General features: G+C 40.7%; 1 protein-coding gene across 5 annotated transcripts in view; it reads right to left on the reverse strand.

The window, feature by feature from the left end:
* Positions 1–860: 860 nt before the first annotated feature.
* Positions 861–14592, reverse strand: part of MOSPD2 (motile sperm domain containing 2) — an 87999-nt gene continuing 74267 nt past the window's right edge. The window contains exons 14-16 of one of the 5 annotated variants that reach the window (XM_061408125.1): positions 13420–13602; positions 7557–7659; positions 861–5232 (exon numbers count right to left, since the gene is read on the reverse strand). In XM_061408125.1, the coding sequence (XP_061264109.1) occupies positions 5191–5232; positions 7557–7659; positions 13420–13602 (328 nt within the window). In that variant the 3' untranslated portion in view covers positions 861–5190. Of the gene's footprint in view, positions 5233–5276; positions 7058–7556; positions 7660–13419; positions 13631–14592 lie in introns of those variants that run through there. The other 4 variants (XM_061408123.1, XM_061408127.1, XM_061408126.1 and 1 more) reach the window with 4 other exon arrangements.

Genomic DNA, 14592 nt, shown 5'->3' on the forward strand with positions numbered 1-14592 from the left:
TGTTATTCCCCCTAATTATAACTTTCTCCCTCTCCACCTCCTTAAAAAGAAGTCGCTGGAGTTAGAGTTGGAAAAGTACCTAAAACACATTTCTGACATTTATTTTATGACCAAGAACAGTGATTTGGTATTTGACTCAAGCACACTTGCCTGTTAGTGGGCGAAAGCGGTTCAGGGAAAATTGAACTGCAAATAGGAAGTTCTACTGAATGAATCTCTGTAACAGTATTAGGGTGAGGGTTTGCTGCAGAAAAGAGAGGAGTCTTGGCGTGAGAAAGACAAATGATTCACTTCTTTGTTGTAGTCCGAGATTCTGCAAAAGGGGATCGTCATAGTATTAGTGGTTTTAAAGTTTCTTGCAGTCAGAAAGAAACAAGACTACATACTTACATAGAGGGGAACATCAAGTTAGAATTTATGGGGCAGTTGCAAATCCACGTAGGAGTTTAGAGAGGCTTCCAGAAACTACTGAGATTTTTTGACATGCACATGTACATACACAGCTCTAGGAGGACCTGCAAATTTGCAGAGGACTTTCTGGCATAATAGAATTCAAGGCACTGGACTTTGATCCAAAGTAGATTAGACAGTAACTATTCTGGGAGTCACAAAGCAAGTCTCCATAAGGAAAGGAGATTTTTTTCCTTCCTTTGTTTTAACCTTTTCTTGTAGCTACCTTAATAGAGTATATATAGGTCTAAGAAAACTAACTTAAATAAACTAACTGAAATGGATTATTCTGAAAGAAAAGGGAAAGTTAAAAAAACAAACAAACTGATTTTCACTGGAGCTTTTTTGACAAAAGCACACAATTACCGGAAGTCCTCTTTGCCCCAGCACATGAACTCATTGTGAGAATGTTTCTTGGGTGTTTTTTTTTTTTTTTTTTAATGACTGAATCAACATTTGACATAGTGGTGGAATTCTTTCCCTTAACAGGTTATTTGCAAAACTTTGAATTCTTGTGTGCACTGAAGTTATGAGACTGGAGGAAACCAGCTGGGATAGAGATATACTGTCCTCCACACCTGTCATCCGGTGCCTAACAGAGAGGTTCTAGTCTGTTTCCTTTCACGTGCAGGACGTCTGTGAATTCAGAGATTGGGTCAGCTTTCTGATCCTCTGTTTCCTGATCTGTAAAATGAGGGGACCATATTGGTTGAGCTTGCTGATTCCACCCAACACACACCCTGGATAACCCTTTCCCCTTGAGAGGGGCCTGGGGCTCGTGAATGTGATGGAATAACACTTATCCCGAGCTTACACAGAGGAAGGGATTTTGCATATGTGATGTTTCTTTCTTTTTTAAAAGAATATTAATTTGGCTGCGCCAGGTCTTAGTTGTGGCACTCAGAATCTTCACCCTTCATTGCAGTATATGGGATCTAGTTCCTTCCCTGACCAGGAATCGAACCCAGGACCCCTGCACTGGGAGCACAGAGTCTTAACCACTGGACTACCAGAGAAGTCCCCAGATGTGATGTTTCTAATCAGTTACCTTTGAGTTCATCAGAAGGGAGATTGTCCTGGGTGGGTCTGATCTAATCGGGTGAGCCCTTGGAAGTGGACCTTTATCCAGCTGAACCTCCACGGAGGACTCAGATGACTTGACAGTTTGATTTTAGTCTTGTGAGATGTTATCCAGAGAACCTAGCCATGGTGTACCAGACTCAGCCATGTGAACTAGGAAATAATTTGGGTTGCTTTAAGATGCTGAGTTTATCGTAATTTGTTACATGGCCATAGCTCAGATGGTAAAGAATCTGCCTGCAATGTGGGAGACCCAGGTTCGATTCCTGGGTTGGGAAGATCCTCTGGAGAATGGAATGGCTACCCACTCCAGTACTCTTGCCTGGAGAATCCCAAGGACAGAGGAGCCTGGTGGGCTACTACAGTTGCAGAGTTGGACACGACTGAGTGACTAACACTTTCACTTTACTTTTAATAGAAAACTTACATGATTTTATTTCATTAAATACAACTCCTTGAGGTGACTAGACTATGGCTGAGACAACTACTAGCTGCACCCTGCTGGATGCCCTTCTATAGACTGATGGATAAACCTCTCTGAAAGTTGATGAGGCACAACACGGCCCTCCATCAAAGTAAACAGGTCATTAACCTGTACCTTTCAAACCTTTTTCAATGAGGTCTGTCTGTAGCTTAGAATACCAAGAAACTTTTCCAGCCAAAGGTCTTGAGTGGTTATTTGTGTTTTGTCAACTTTGCTTCTCAAGTATGCTATCTTCTCTCCTCTTCCCCTCTTGCTGTTTAGGGAATGTGGAGTTATCAGACCTGTCCTTCAGTATGGTCACCTGATGCTCAGTCGAGGCAGTTTTGAGTGGTTGTAACAAGCAGTGGACTTGGGAGACTAGTTCAACTCTTGGCTCTGAAACCAACTGGCCTGTGACCTTGGGAAAAAGGATGAGTTCTCAGGCTTTTGGTTTCCATATCTGTAAAACACAAGATCTTATCGTGTCTTCTCACACTGTTCAAACAAAGGAACACAAACAACTGATAGTTGCAAGCATCACTCAAATTCTCAAGTCTGCAAAGACTTGGAAGCGTGCATGGTCTCATTTCTGTGGGTCAGGGAGATGCTCCTTTATATTCTTGCCAGCTGAACCAGTTGTCTCAAATATTGTAACATGTGCCAGAGATTAGTCTTAGTGTGGCAGGGGACCTGAGAGGGGTAGGGAAGAGGCTCTTTGGACATCACAGGGAAGTAATTATAGTCAGTGTTAAAGATGGTATTGTCATGAAGGTATTTTCATGAAGATATATAAAGGATCCTATGTGATATTTTAATGGAATTGTTACAAATATAGGGGGAAACTGTTCTGGGTGGAATATTGTGGTATCAGTTTAGGGTGTGGGTGCAGTGTTTTGAGGGGTCTGGGTGCCATGGTGGAAGGAAGCGTCAAAACAAGCCTTCCTCTGACTGGTGGGGGATACTCCTTCACAGGGTTCAAGGCAGCTGATCTTCACTGGCTTTCTCCATGTGTCCCTTCACCTGGAAATCAGAATTCAGTGATGGACCAAGAAAGGGCTAGAACAAAGTGGAAAAGTCTGGGGCACTGATGTGTGGCTTTGAGTGAGATGGGATGTTCAGGAAGACCAACCCCAGTGTGAAAAGCTCTAGAGGCTGGGAAGGAAGGTGGTGGAGGCAACATCAGCAGAGCCAGGTGAGCCTCTCCAGGGCGGCTTTAAATGCAAGATCTCCTCCCTCTCACACTCCTCTTGGGAAGTAGTCCTTTGATGATCACAGGCACTTGGGGATGAGGAAACTGAGGTGGAAAGGTTAATGAACATTCCCGAGTCACGCAGGAATCAAATGTCAGTGAGGGGACTGGAACCCAGAACCCTCACTCCGGACTACCCCTGCCCCAGTTGAGACAGATGGGAGGATTTCCGTTCTGTGCTCACGGTCCAGGGAGAAAAAGGGGAGCCCTGTGCTTCTGAAGACCCATGTGGTGCTGACATCAAGAAACCTCAAGTTGCTAGTAAAAATCTAGAGGAAGAGCTGGGTTGCTGTAAAGTAACTGATCCTTTTCTAGCTCTTCTGCTCCCTAGAATTGGAGAAGGAAATGGCAACCCACTCCAGTGTTCTTGCCTGGAGAACAGAGGTCGCACAGAGTCGGACATGACTGAAGCGACTTAGCAGTAGCAGCTGCTCCCTAGAAAACTGTCTTTGGGAAAGGTCACACCCTCACTGTCCCAGGTAGGTATGGCGCTGCCTCATAGGTTACTGGTCTTAGTGCCTCTATTTTTAATTCCTCAGGTGGTTTTCTCTCTCTCTCTTTTGCAGTTTAGAAGATGGACCTGTCCTTTCGGTTCTGTTTTATGGACTGTACCTGGGAGTTGTGTTTTCCAATGGTGAGGAGCCCACACACTCCCCAGGGCCTTTGCGGTCCCCGTCCAGGGCTGTCCCCACCCCCAGCCGCTCCGATGCCCTCTCTCAGGGACTTCCTGCCACGTGCCTGGCAGCCAGGCAGGCGTGTGGGTACTAGGATGGGGGATGTGGGGCAATTGTGACTTGGGTGGCCACTCTAGTGGTAGGTTCAATGATGGAGCCCCAGCTGTGACAGTGAGGCCAACGCTGAGTCAGGAAAATGGAGCGCAGCCTCGAGGAGCAGACCCTGACCCTGGGCGACAAGAAACAGGATACAATGAGGTCGGGTTCTCCTGAAAACACAATTGTCTTTGGAATTCTGCAGTGCCCTCCTTATAAAAAGGTAAGCAGGATAAATTAATGTGATCTTTGAAAGGTCAGTGTGAACCTGAGCATTGATTTTTTAAGATGCTTTATGAATTAGAGACCAGAGGTTTTTCCTGATGATATTTATTGCATAAATGTAATTATTTTTCTAAAACATATTAAAATAGAAAGCATGTTCTTTTGATCAATTTATACAAAGAAAATACCAGTATAGTAATAAAAATACTGAAAATATATGAAAAGCACCAGAACATTAGAGAAATTACACTGGCAACAATTCTAGGAATATATTTTTTTTTTTTCGCAATTGTACAATAAAGTGCTATTAAATCCAGTCAAAATTAGTGGCAAGATATAAAAACAGTTATGGTATATTATGAAATTTGAGGCTAGGTTTACCAGCAATTGTATTTTTAGGCTCTTGCCTATAATGATACTTCATTAATGTTTTCATGGAAACTCTATGAATTTCCATTCCCAAGTGAAAACAATCTAAATCTAAATGTTGGTCCTTGGTAATCTGGTCATAAACAGGTAATGACATATTAAAAAATAATTATAGAGTACTCAAAATAATCATACAAATGTGATTAAATAAAATCAAAGGAAGACAGAATAAAATCAAATATAAATATATGTAACCAATCAAGACAAGTACAAAAGTTTAGATGCCTTTGATTTTATGGTTAATTTTCAGTACAGTTTGCTTAGTCACATTTAATAGACACACAAATGTTAACAAGATACGTTATTAAATTCACCTGGCCAGACATCAGGGAAAAACATTTTAGTGAGTTTATGTAATTTTCACGTGAATTATTACACATTTCCAATTCTGACTAATTATTTCCACATTTATTTGCCAAAGAACAAAACACATAGACAATTTGGGATTCGATTATAGTAAAAGCCAGTGATCTACCATATAAGGGGAAAGCGCTGCACACACAGGGAGAAACTATGAACAGTACTTAGGGTGGATTGCAGTCACTTTCACGTCTGGAGGTGGCAAACTGAAACAGAAAAACCCAAATTAAGACAAAGTATCAGACCAGTATCCATTTAAGGTTTTATTTCCTAGGCCAATTTTCAAGGAAGTCTCTCTCTTCATTCTTCATAATGCCATTTTAGGTTCATCAAGTTCTCAAGATGAAAGCCGCCAACACGACAACCTCAGAATAAAACATTCTCCAAACATGGCTCAATCACAACTCAAAATTTATTTTACAGACTATTTTTTGTCTTTCATATAAAGTAGATTTACATGTGAAGCAACAGGGACCCAAACTGGTTATATTGATGAGAAAAGAAACTACTGTTATTAGGCTCTGCTCCTGCGAGGTGTTTCATGTTAGGAATTGAGGAACTGTCCTCAGTATTGCTGTTGACAAAGGTGGAAGATCAAGTCAGTTAACCTTGGTCTGAAGGTTGGACAGTCGATCACCAAGTAATATTTTTCACTTTTAAAACAGAGAACTGACAACCTAAGTTTCAATTTTTTTTCCACCCTCTTAAATACTCCAGTGTTTTGTCAAGTTCCCCTCTCATGCCTGATTTTAACAAGAAACTGAAATGTAAATGAATTATACTGCTAGGCATCTTTTTCAAAAATTAACTTTTCAAAACTCCTTTCATTTAGAAAAGAAGGTGAAGATGATCCAATGGAGGATCAGGCCTTTATAACAGGTGAAGCAAAAAGGTATGTGTCCAGCCAGAGAGCAACATGGAACTGCATAAAAAAGACTGGAGAGGTTCTCCTTCCAGATGTTATTGACAGATTTCAGAGAAAATCCAACCAGACTTAGTTCCCCAGTCCTACCTCAATGAGAATGTGATTGTTCAATACAAAGTCCGCCAACTCTTTGCAACCCTATGGACTGTAGCCCACCAGGCTCCTCCGTCCATGGGATTCTCCAGGCAAGAATACTGGAGTGGGTTGCCATTTCCTTCTCCAGGGAATCTTCCCGACCCAGGGATCGAACCCAAGGATAGAACCCAGGTCTCCCGCATTGCAGGCAGACGCTTTAACCTCTGAGCCACCAGGGAAGCCCTAATAAAAGGCAGGCAGGCCTTTAAGGAAGACGGATAGGAAACAAAGGCTAAAGGTGGTTTGGCATTAAGTAGTTGTACATTCCAAAAGAACATCAACTAGCATGTGTTAGTAGTCCTCAAAATGACAAAGTCCTGGTTACAGAAATGACTCTGTATAAGTACGTCTTTTTTTTTTTTTCCAATATACATTGTTCTATATACACAGTATAGAAAAACTAAGTTGGCTCAGCTATAATAACTGTGTTAAAAAAAAAAAAGCAGATGATGTTTTTTGGCTGCAACAAAGCAAGTTACTTTTCTGTTCAGCTAACATGTACATATATATATATATATAAATACATACATATATATATATATACACACACACACACACGATAAAACAAGCTTTAAAAGTATTCAGGAGGGGAAAATAAATTATCTCTAAACTATTAAGTCACACAACAGATATGCCTTTACTTACTTGACTAACTACCTATAGACTCTCATAATCAATCTCTTCAGTGTTTGCTTATTCTACTAGTTTATTTCAAGAATGTTTCAGTTCTGCCCCTAAATGCCGTACATCTCCTTGGTGGAAGCATAGATGTGCGACACTTGGAGCTTGGTGGTGAAGTTCGGAGTCTTACACTCCTACTAAGGCCCACTTCTTTAACTGTACAACAGATAGAATAAAGAAACCATAAAGCTAAGCGAGAGCATAGTTAGGGCAAGCAGCAGCTGCTGGAACCAGATACATCGTTCGACTTGGTCTTCAAGCTTCCTAGTGCTCGCTACCAAACGACTGAGCTGAAGAGGGAAAAGAGGATGAAAGGTTTGCATCAGTACATTAATCATGTGCGTGACAAACGAATATTAGAAACCCCACCAACAAGTACGGGACAGAGTGCGTGCACTCTGAGAGGCTGGGTGGAAAGGCAATGAGGAATTAGACTTGGCTGGTGAGGGGATGTGCCTCTCTCTATTCTTGTTTTGAAAAGATCTAATTTTCAAGTTGCAAAAGGAGCGAAGCTATCGTTTCCTGGAGGTACTGAAACCAACTCTTCAGAAAGAGGCCTTCCCCCTTTTTCAAATGTAAATGCACTACATCGATGAGCTTTCAGAAAGAAACGGCTCTCTGAAAGTAACTCACCGCTTACCATTTCTGATCTGGCTTCCCTTCACAAAGAGGAGAGCATTTCTGTCATGTCTATGCCAAAAGGTTTCCTTATGTCAGTGGGGAAAAATGGATTTCTAATACTGATTAACATTAAGGACTTTGTTTTAGTTCGGAAGAAAGAACACTTACCTGATGGCAGAGGTCTCCGCTGGTTTTATCTGACATGTTAAAGGCATGATCTTTCCATGTAAGACTAGATGGTTTACAGCTCTCAACAATATGGCATCTTAACCTACGAAAATCCAAGGGAAACGTAACTTCTTGAAGCTGTTAATGAATTTTTTAAAAAGTAAAATATAAGGTGAAAAAAAGTAAACACAGAAGTGTGTGTCACAGAGGGGAAAGCATTCACTTCTCTGCCCAGAGATACCTAAGGGAGCCGCTCACTGTGTATTTATCTTCGAAGGGCAGCAGAATTTGTCACCCCCTCAAAATATGCCTCTGTGGTACAAGGTTTATCTTGAGCTGGTTATTCTCTAAGAAAAAGCAGACACAGGAAAAGTTCTGGAAACTGAATCAGTTCAGCTCAGTCGTGTTTGACTCTCTACGACCCCAGGGACTGCAGCAATGTAGTCCATGAGCCCATGGACTGAATAGCAGTTACCTTTTTGTGAGAGACATTTACAGTTACACAAGAAGTCGCCTTCTCTATAGCAGAAAGAGCAGGATGACTCTAAACCTCTGGAAACTCTTATCAGTGGAGAAGGTGGGGACTTAAGTATGTGGGACAACCTTACCCGTGTATACCATGCTTGTCCTGCTCACCTCCCAGTCCCTCACCCCTAACATCATCTTTTATCTTTAGTTGGAGATGATATTTAAGGTGATGTCATGGGCCACTTCAGGGAGTTTCACGGTTTTCCCGGGTATCCCTCCAGTATACAGGAGTTATACATGCTATTAAACTTCTGTTTTTCTCCTGTTTTCTTCTATTCATCTGTCTATGATTATGCAGGCTGGGGGATGTCTCAGTCAAGAACCTAGAAAAGTAAAGGGTGAACTCTTTTTCCTCTCCTACAGGTTGGCAATCTCCCATGGGACCTGCCAGGACACCATCCTCGCTTGGGACCCTGGAAATACAGAAGAAGCCAGAGAGGGTAAAGATTCTTTCCACAGTCCTCTCTCCCGGATTTCACTCTGGTGGCAGCTGAGAGACAAAGGTAAACATTTCACCTTGTCCCTTCTTTTCCAAATAGAGATTAGCAGGAGAAAATATGTGTCAGCTAGTTCCTTAGGTGTCATGACTCTGGTAGAGACTTGTTTTCAGGACTCCTGTTTTCTACTGGTCCTCTTTCCTCCCAGAGATGGTAGTTATTTTATCTCTGTCTTTTGTGGTATTTGGCATAAGGAGAACCACAGGACAGGTGAGACTTTGCTTTTGTTTCATTCTGTCCTGAAAGCTTGGCTTTATGACCAATGAGAGTATGCTCTCTGGTCGTTGCCAGCTAGATGATGCTCGTATCTATACGCATCTCATGACCAACTGCATAGGCTGGGGAGCCAAGACACAAAGTGATAAGCAGCCTTCTCTGATCCTTCCAGCTGTTGTGCGAGTTTGGCATAAAGGGCCCTTGTCCTTGCAACCTTTCCTCCTTTAGTGCGGGAAAAGTCCTGTTCCTACAGCGCCCACCCGGTGTCACAGATGAGGAGGTTTGTAACTGAAAGCATTATCACATTCTTGTGGGAAACTGGAGACACTTCTCATGCCACTGTCCTCAGCACCTGTGACAGTGAAGGTCTTGGCTTCCTGAGGCTAACTCTGGAAGTGAGCTTTCTGAATTTTGTGAGGGCTGCATCTTTGCACCCCGTTTTGGGATGCCTCTTGCATCCATGGTTAAGCCGTCAAAAGGCTTATTGGTGTGGGTTGCTATAAGATGTTACTTGTCAACGGTCAAATGATGGATCTTTCGAATTGGAGAAACTTTTGTGTTTAACATGTTTCAGAGCTCTCATCCTAAACAGTTACCTTCTTTGCTATCTAGGGAAAGACTAACTTGAAAGGAGGACATGAAGGAGTATGGCAGTCAGCCTTAGGGACATCCTTAGCAAGATGAAATGACAAACTTCTTTGTACCTCCACTTCTAGAACATATCTATCAATTTTAGAGAAGAGTTAAAAAGATCAGTTCCCTGCTCCCAGGGACCTTGATTGGCTGTGCAGGGGTGTTCTTAACATCCATAATTATACTGTAGTTATCAGATACACCAGATGGCCCCCTGGGGAAAACAGGCACACTCACACAGGAAATATGACCACAATTCCTCCCAAATTATCAGGAAATGGATAAACCAATATTCAGAGGCTGATAGAAGCAATAGTAAGGGCTTCCCCTACTCCCTCCCTGAAGGTGAATTGGTCCAAGGCAGAATTGTGCACTCAGAAAAAGGAGAGCATTGAAAGGCCTTGTTGAATGCTTTATCTGAAATGTGTAAAGCTTGCTGCATTAAGCCCTGAAACTCCAGAACACACAAATCATTTGATTTCCATCTTAATTGGAAATCTTCTCCCTGATATAAAGCAAATTGAAGAAAATGTAGTTGGATGGGCAGGTCAGTCCCTTGATATCATTCAGGCTGCAATCCAATTTTTTGAGGCATTAAAAGCAACTGTCTTTGTCCTGCAAATCTTTACAAAGCCAGAAATTCAGCTCTAGAAGCAATTCGGTGTTCACCTATCCTAACCACTTCGAAAACCTGCCCTATTTATTAATATCTCAAAATACCTGTAGGCATTGTAAAAGACCAGGACACTGGAAATAGAACTGTTCTGCACTTGGAAAAACTTATATGGTAATTACTCTAAACCTCTGATATTAGGCAAAGTACCCCCAAACTCCAGGCAAAAAACTTAAGACACTTTCGCAGTGCCTCTGTGATGTAAATTTTCTGTCCCCACCTTCTTTAGGACATGATAGCCAGCTCTTAGAAATGCAAATTCTCGGAAAATGGTTCTCATCAGAAGGCAAAAAAGGAGCTATTTTGAAGCTGGACAAATGAGAAAACATATATATATATATACATATGTTAAAAAAATATATCTTAGCACCCTGAGAAGGTTAACTTACTCGAGCTGCCAGAAACACAATTTGGATTCACCTGTTCTTTTATAAGCTAGTGAGTTTTGTGTTACTGTACCAAAAATCAGGGCTAAAATTTTAGAACCAAAGCTTTAAGATCTCTTGTTTGCATCTGTATGTTTACATGTGTTTATATATGTGTTAACAAATGTGTGGTATTTTTCTATCTCTGCATGCTACTCTAAAAACTAATTCATAAAAGTTCTATTTAATTGGCATAAAAAAAAATAAGTGCTTTTCAAATTAAAAATTCCTAGAACTCTCAAATATAGAAACTAACTCCAATTTTTTTTCCAAGTTCACGTGATCTGGGATAATTTTTGGTAAATAAAAAGCTGGGTTAAGTTTGTTGGTTTAATTCAACAGGCAAATCTTCAGAGTTATCAAGATGAATACAATGAGAGATGCAACTTTTATTCTACCTGGACTTACTACTCAAATAGGCTCATGTTAGCTCTGTTACAAAATCTGTCAGCAAGAAAAACACCTTGGGATGATGGCTGACACCGTGCCTCGATGTTTTTATGAGTAGACTGAACAATTCTATCTAAATCACTTAACTTAACAAGTCACAGGGATAAAAGTTTGTAGGTGAGCTTTTCAGCACTGAGGATGTTTTATATCTCTTAAAAATAGTTTTCTAAATATCTTGGATTACTTGAGAGTTTAGAGTTTTGCTAAGTTAAATGATAGGGAATTAATTGAATATCTAGGTCATTTCCAAATAAGATAAAATACTGAAACATTACTAAACGTAGGTTTATCTACTTAGGGCTTCTTAGTACAGAATGAAAGATATTTGGATATGTAAGACATAGTCATATCTTGTGCCATGTTAAAAAACTATACTAGGAGGAAACATCTGTTTTTAGAAATGATGAACTATATTCATAAATTTGCCAGTTTAAAGAATGCTGGTGTAACAGACTGCAAATGCTTGTTTGTTTTCACTAGAAATTAGTTTCTAAGAGTTATGAAAATTATAATACTAGAAATAAGTGTATAACTCCATATGCAAGAGTTAGGATATTTTTGACCAAGAGAAGTGAAAGTAATTATATCCTAAAGTAAAGCTAGTTATTTCAGAATAGAAAGTAGGAGAATAAAGGACAAACTAAAGGCATATAGAAAGCTGGGAAGAGAGAGGAAGAGAAAATGTTACCTTGTGTAGTCAAGAGGGCTAAAATTGAATAAATTTGTTTTAAGGGTTTTAAAAATAAGCTTAATAGTGTAATTACATAAACTTTTCTTTCATTTATTGGTTAAAGGACAGTTTTATTAGACTACTGGTCTGCCCCCACTAGGAGATTGTGAAAGGTTTTTCTTTACCCTTTCTAAGTAATCTGCCTAGAAATCAAAGATTTTAGATGGTATTAAAATGATTTCCTGTGTTTCTAGTTATCTTTATCATCAGGTCTTTGATTACTTTAGCAAACAGTCTTTTAAAGATTAAGAGCTAAGTTTTGGTCACAACTATGTGACCATCTGTATTTACCTTTGAAATTTAACTGTCACTTTGGTTAATTGGATATGTAAGCATTGTTCCATAATAATTTATGATTCTATTTAGTCAAGTGTCCAAACCTTTTGATATTTTTGACAAACTTCCCCACATCAAATTCTTTGTGATCCCATGGATTGTAGCCCGCCAGGCCCCTCTCTCCATGGGATTTCCCAGGCAAGAATACCTGCCTGGAGTGGGTTACCCTTTCCTTCTCCAGGGACTCTTTCTGACCCAGGAATCAAACCCATGTCTTCCGCATTGCAGACAGATTCTTTACCATTCAAGCCACCAGGGACACCCCAAATTACGTGAGACACATTGTCAAATAAGAATACTAAACCTTCTTGATTGTATTTGTAGAGATACATGTTTCATCTTCAAAGACTCTGACAAATACTGTAGGATTCAGGTTTCTGATAACTTCAAGAGTATAAAACTGAACTGGATAGGAATTTCCAGAACTAATGGAAAAACTGGACTCAAGCAGAACAAAAATTAATAACATGGAATTGAATGAAGCTGAATTGATGCTTTTGCACTGTGGTGTTAGAGAAGACTCTTGAGAGTCCCTTGGACTGCAAGGAGATCCAACCAGTCCATTCTGAAGGAGATCAGCCCTGGGTTTGGAAGGAATGATGCTAAAGCTGAAACTCCAGTACTTTGGCCACCTCGTGCGAAGAATTGACTCATTAGAGAAGACTCTGATGCTGGGAGGGATTGGGGGCAGGAGGAGAAGGGGATGACAGAGGATGAGATGGCTGGATGGCATCACTGACTCGATGGACGTGAGTCTCAGTGAACTCTGGGAGTTGGCGATGGACAGGGAGGCCTGGTGTGCTGCAATTCATGGGGTCGCAAAGAGTCGGACACGACTGAGCGACTGATCTGATGAAAATGATTATAATTTTTATGACTTTTGGTTAGAAATACAATGTTTTGTTTCTCCAGATTTAAGGAAAACTTTTTCTCTTAAGGTATCTGTGATTTACTGCAATTTGGTGAATTATACCTTTGTAAGCAGAATTAAGACAATGTTTTTCCATACCTGATCCCTCCAAAATCTGGAAACACTTAGTGATATTCTCATTTTCATGGTGATACAGTTATTTGCATAAGTTCAATGAGAATCTGTTCCCCTTGTAACAGGACACAATTGGAAACATGGTTGTATTATCAAGGTTTATGACTCAAATGTCATATTGAAAATGAAATGCATAAAGACAGGTATGAGCAGATGGCTGTAAGGAACTAGAGACACTTGGGGAAAAAACTCACCTGGGACCTTGTTTTCGGACAGCCTTACTAGGGGAGTAAGGAAAGTCACTTCCTGGCAAGCTTAGGAACCTCAGGATACTTTGGGGACCTCAAGCAGAGAGGAATTTGCCTCAATTGGCACAATAACCTTACTTACCCATGTTTATTGTGCTTTCCCTGACAGCATCTCAGAACTGGCTTTCTTTGGTCTTCAGCTGGAGGTGGTGATGGCCTGCACCATTTGGGTGAGTTACTTAGTTTTCCTCGGTTTCTCCCGCATTTACAGGAGGTGTCCATGTTATGAAACTTCAGTTTCTCTGTTTCTCTCCTGTTCATCTGTCTTTTATACAGTGGGTCTTAGCCAAGAACTTAGAAGGGTAGAGGGGAAATTATTTTTCCTTTCCTACATCTTCTAGCTTAGAACACAATTACACACAGTCCTCAATAACCTATGAGACGTTTTCTTTTACATAAGAGACTCAATAGAATTCACCCAATCTTAGGATCTGAAGGAAACCACCCTTTCTACTGGGAAGCAGTGCTCTCACCCGGCCTTCAGTACTAAACCACCAAGTCTCCCGGTTTCTGTAAGTAATGGATTCTCTTTTGACAGTTATAGAACAGCAAGCCATTAGGAACTGATTTACAAAATAAGACAACAAAACAACTCATATGTAACAAGACTAGGAAAAAAACCTGGTAATTTTAAGGTATGGTTTCATAAGCACTTCAAAAGTAGGCCCTCTTGTAATATAACTTGAGATTTAAATATCTAAATACTCCATTTAAAAACACATCACAACCAGCAGGAGCCTTATCTAGGATCTATGTTCCTTTCTCCCTCTTGACTTAAGGCTGACCTCTACCTGGGTTTTAGGTTTTGTTCCTTCTTTCTCAGGAATTTCATGGTCAGTGATTTACCTTGTAAAGTCAGCTTCTCCTTCTGAAATTGTTCTTACCGTGGTTTTAAACAGTGCTCAAACAGCTCCCACTAAAAACGCCAAACATAACACATTCTTCCTTCTAAAGATGACCCTGGTCCTGCCTAAATAAGCCAAACCTTCAGCAGACCCAAACCTTCAGGAGACTCATCACCTGTGTTTCTTTGGCAGTTGACTCCTGCCAACTAAACTGATGATCCTCGTGAGGTCATCAATGACCTCTATGATGTCATCAGCAGTGGCCACCACTCACATGTCATCTTTGGCAGACACTGGTAGCAGTTTGCTCCTTCATGAAACATACTCTAACCTGGGTTTTGAGGGCGCAGCTCACTCACTGGTTTCCCTCCTGACTCCCTGTATTGTCCTCCATTGTTTGGCCACTAAAT

The sequence above is a fragment of the Bos javanicus genome, chromosome X (genome assembly GCF_032452875.1).
Source record: "Bos javanicus breed banteng chromosome X, ARS-OSU_banteng_1.0, whole genome shotgun sequence".
NCBI classification, from domain to species: domain Eukaryota; kingdom Metazoa; phylum Chordata; class Mammalia; order Artiodactyla; family Bovidae; genus Bos; species Bos javanicus.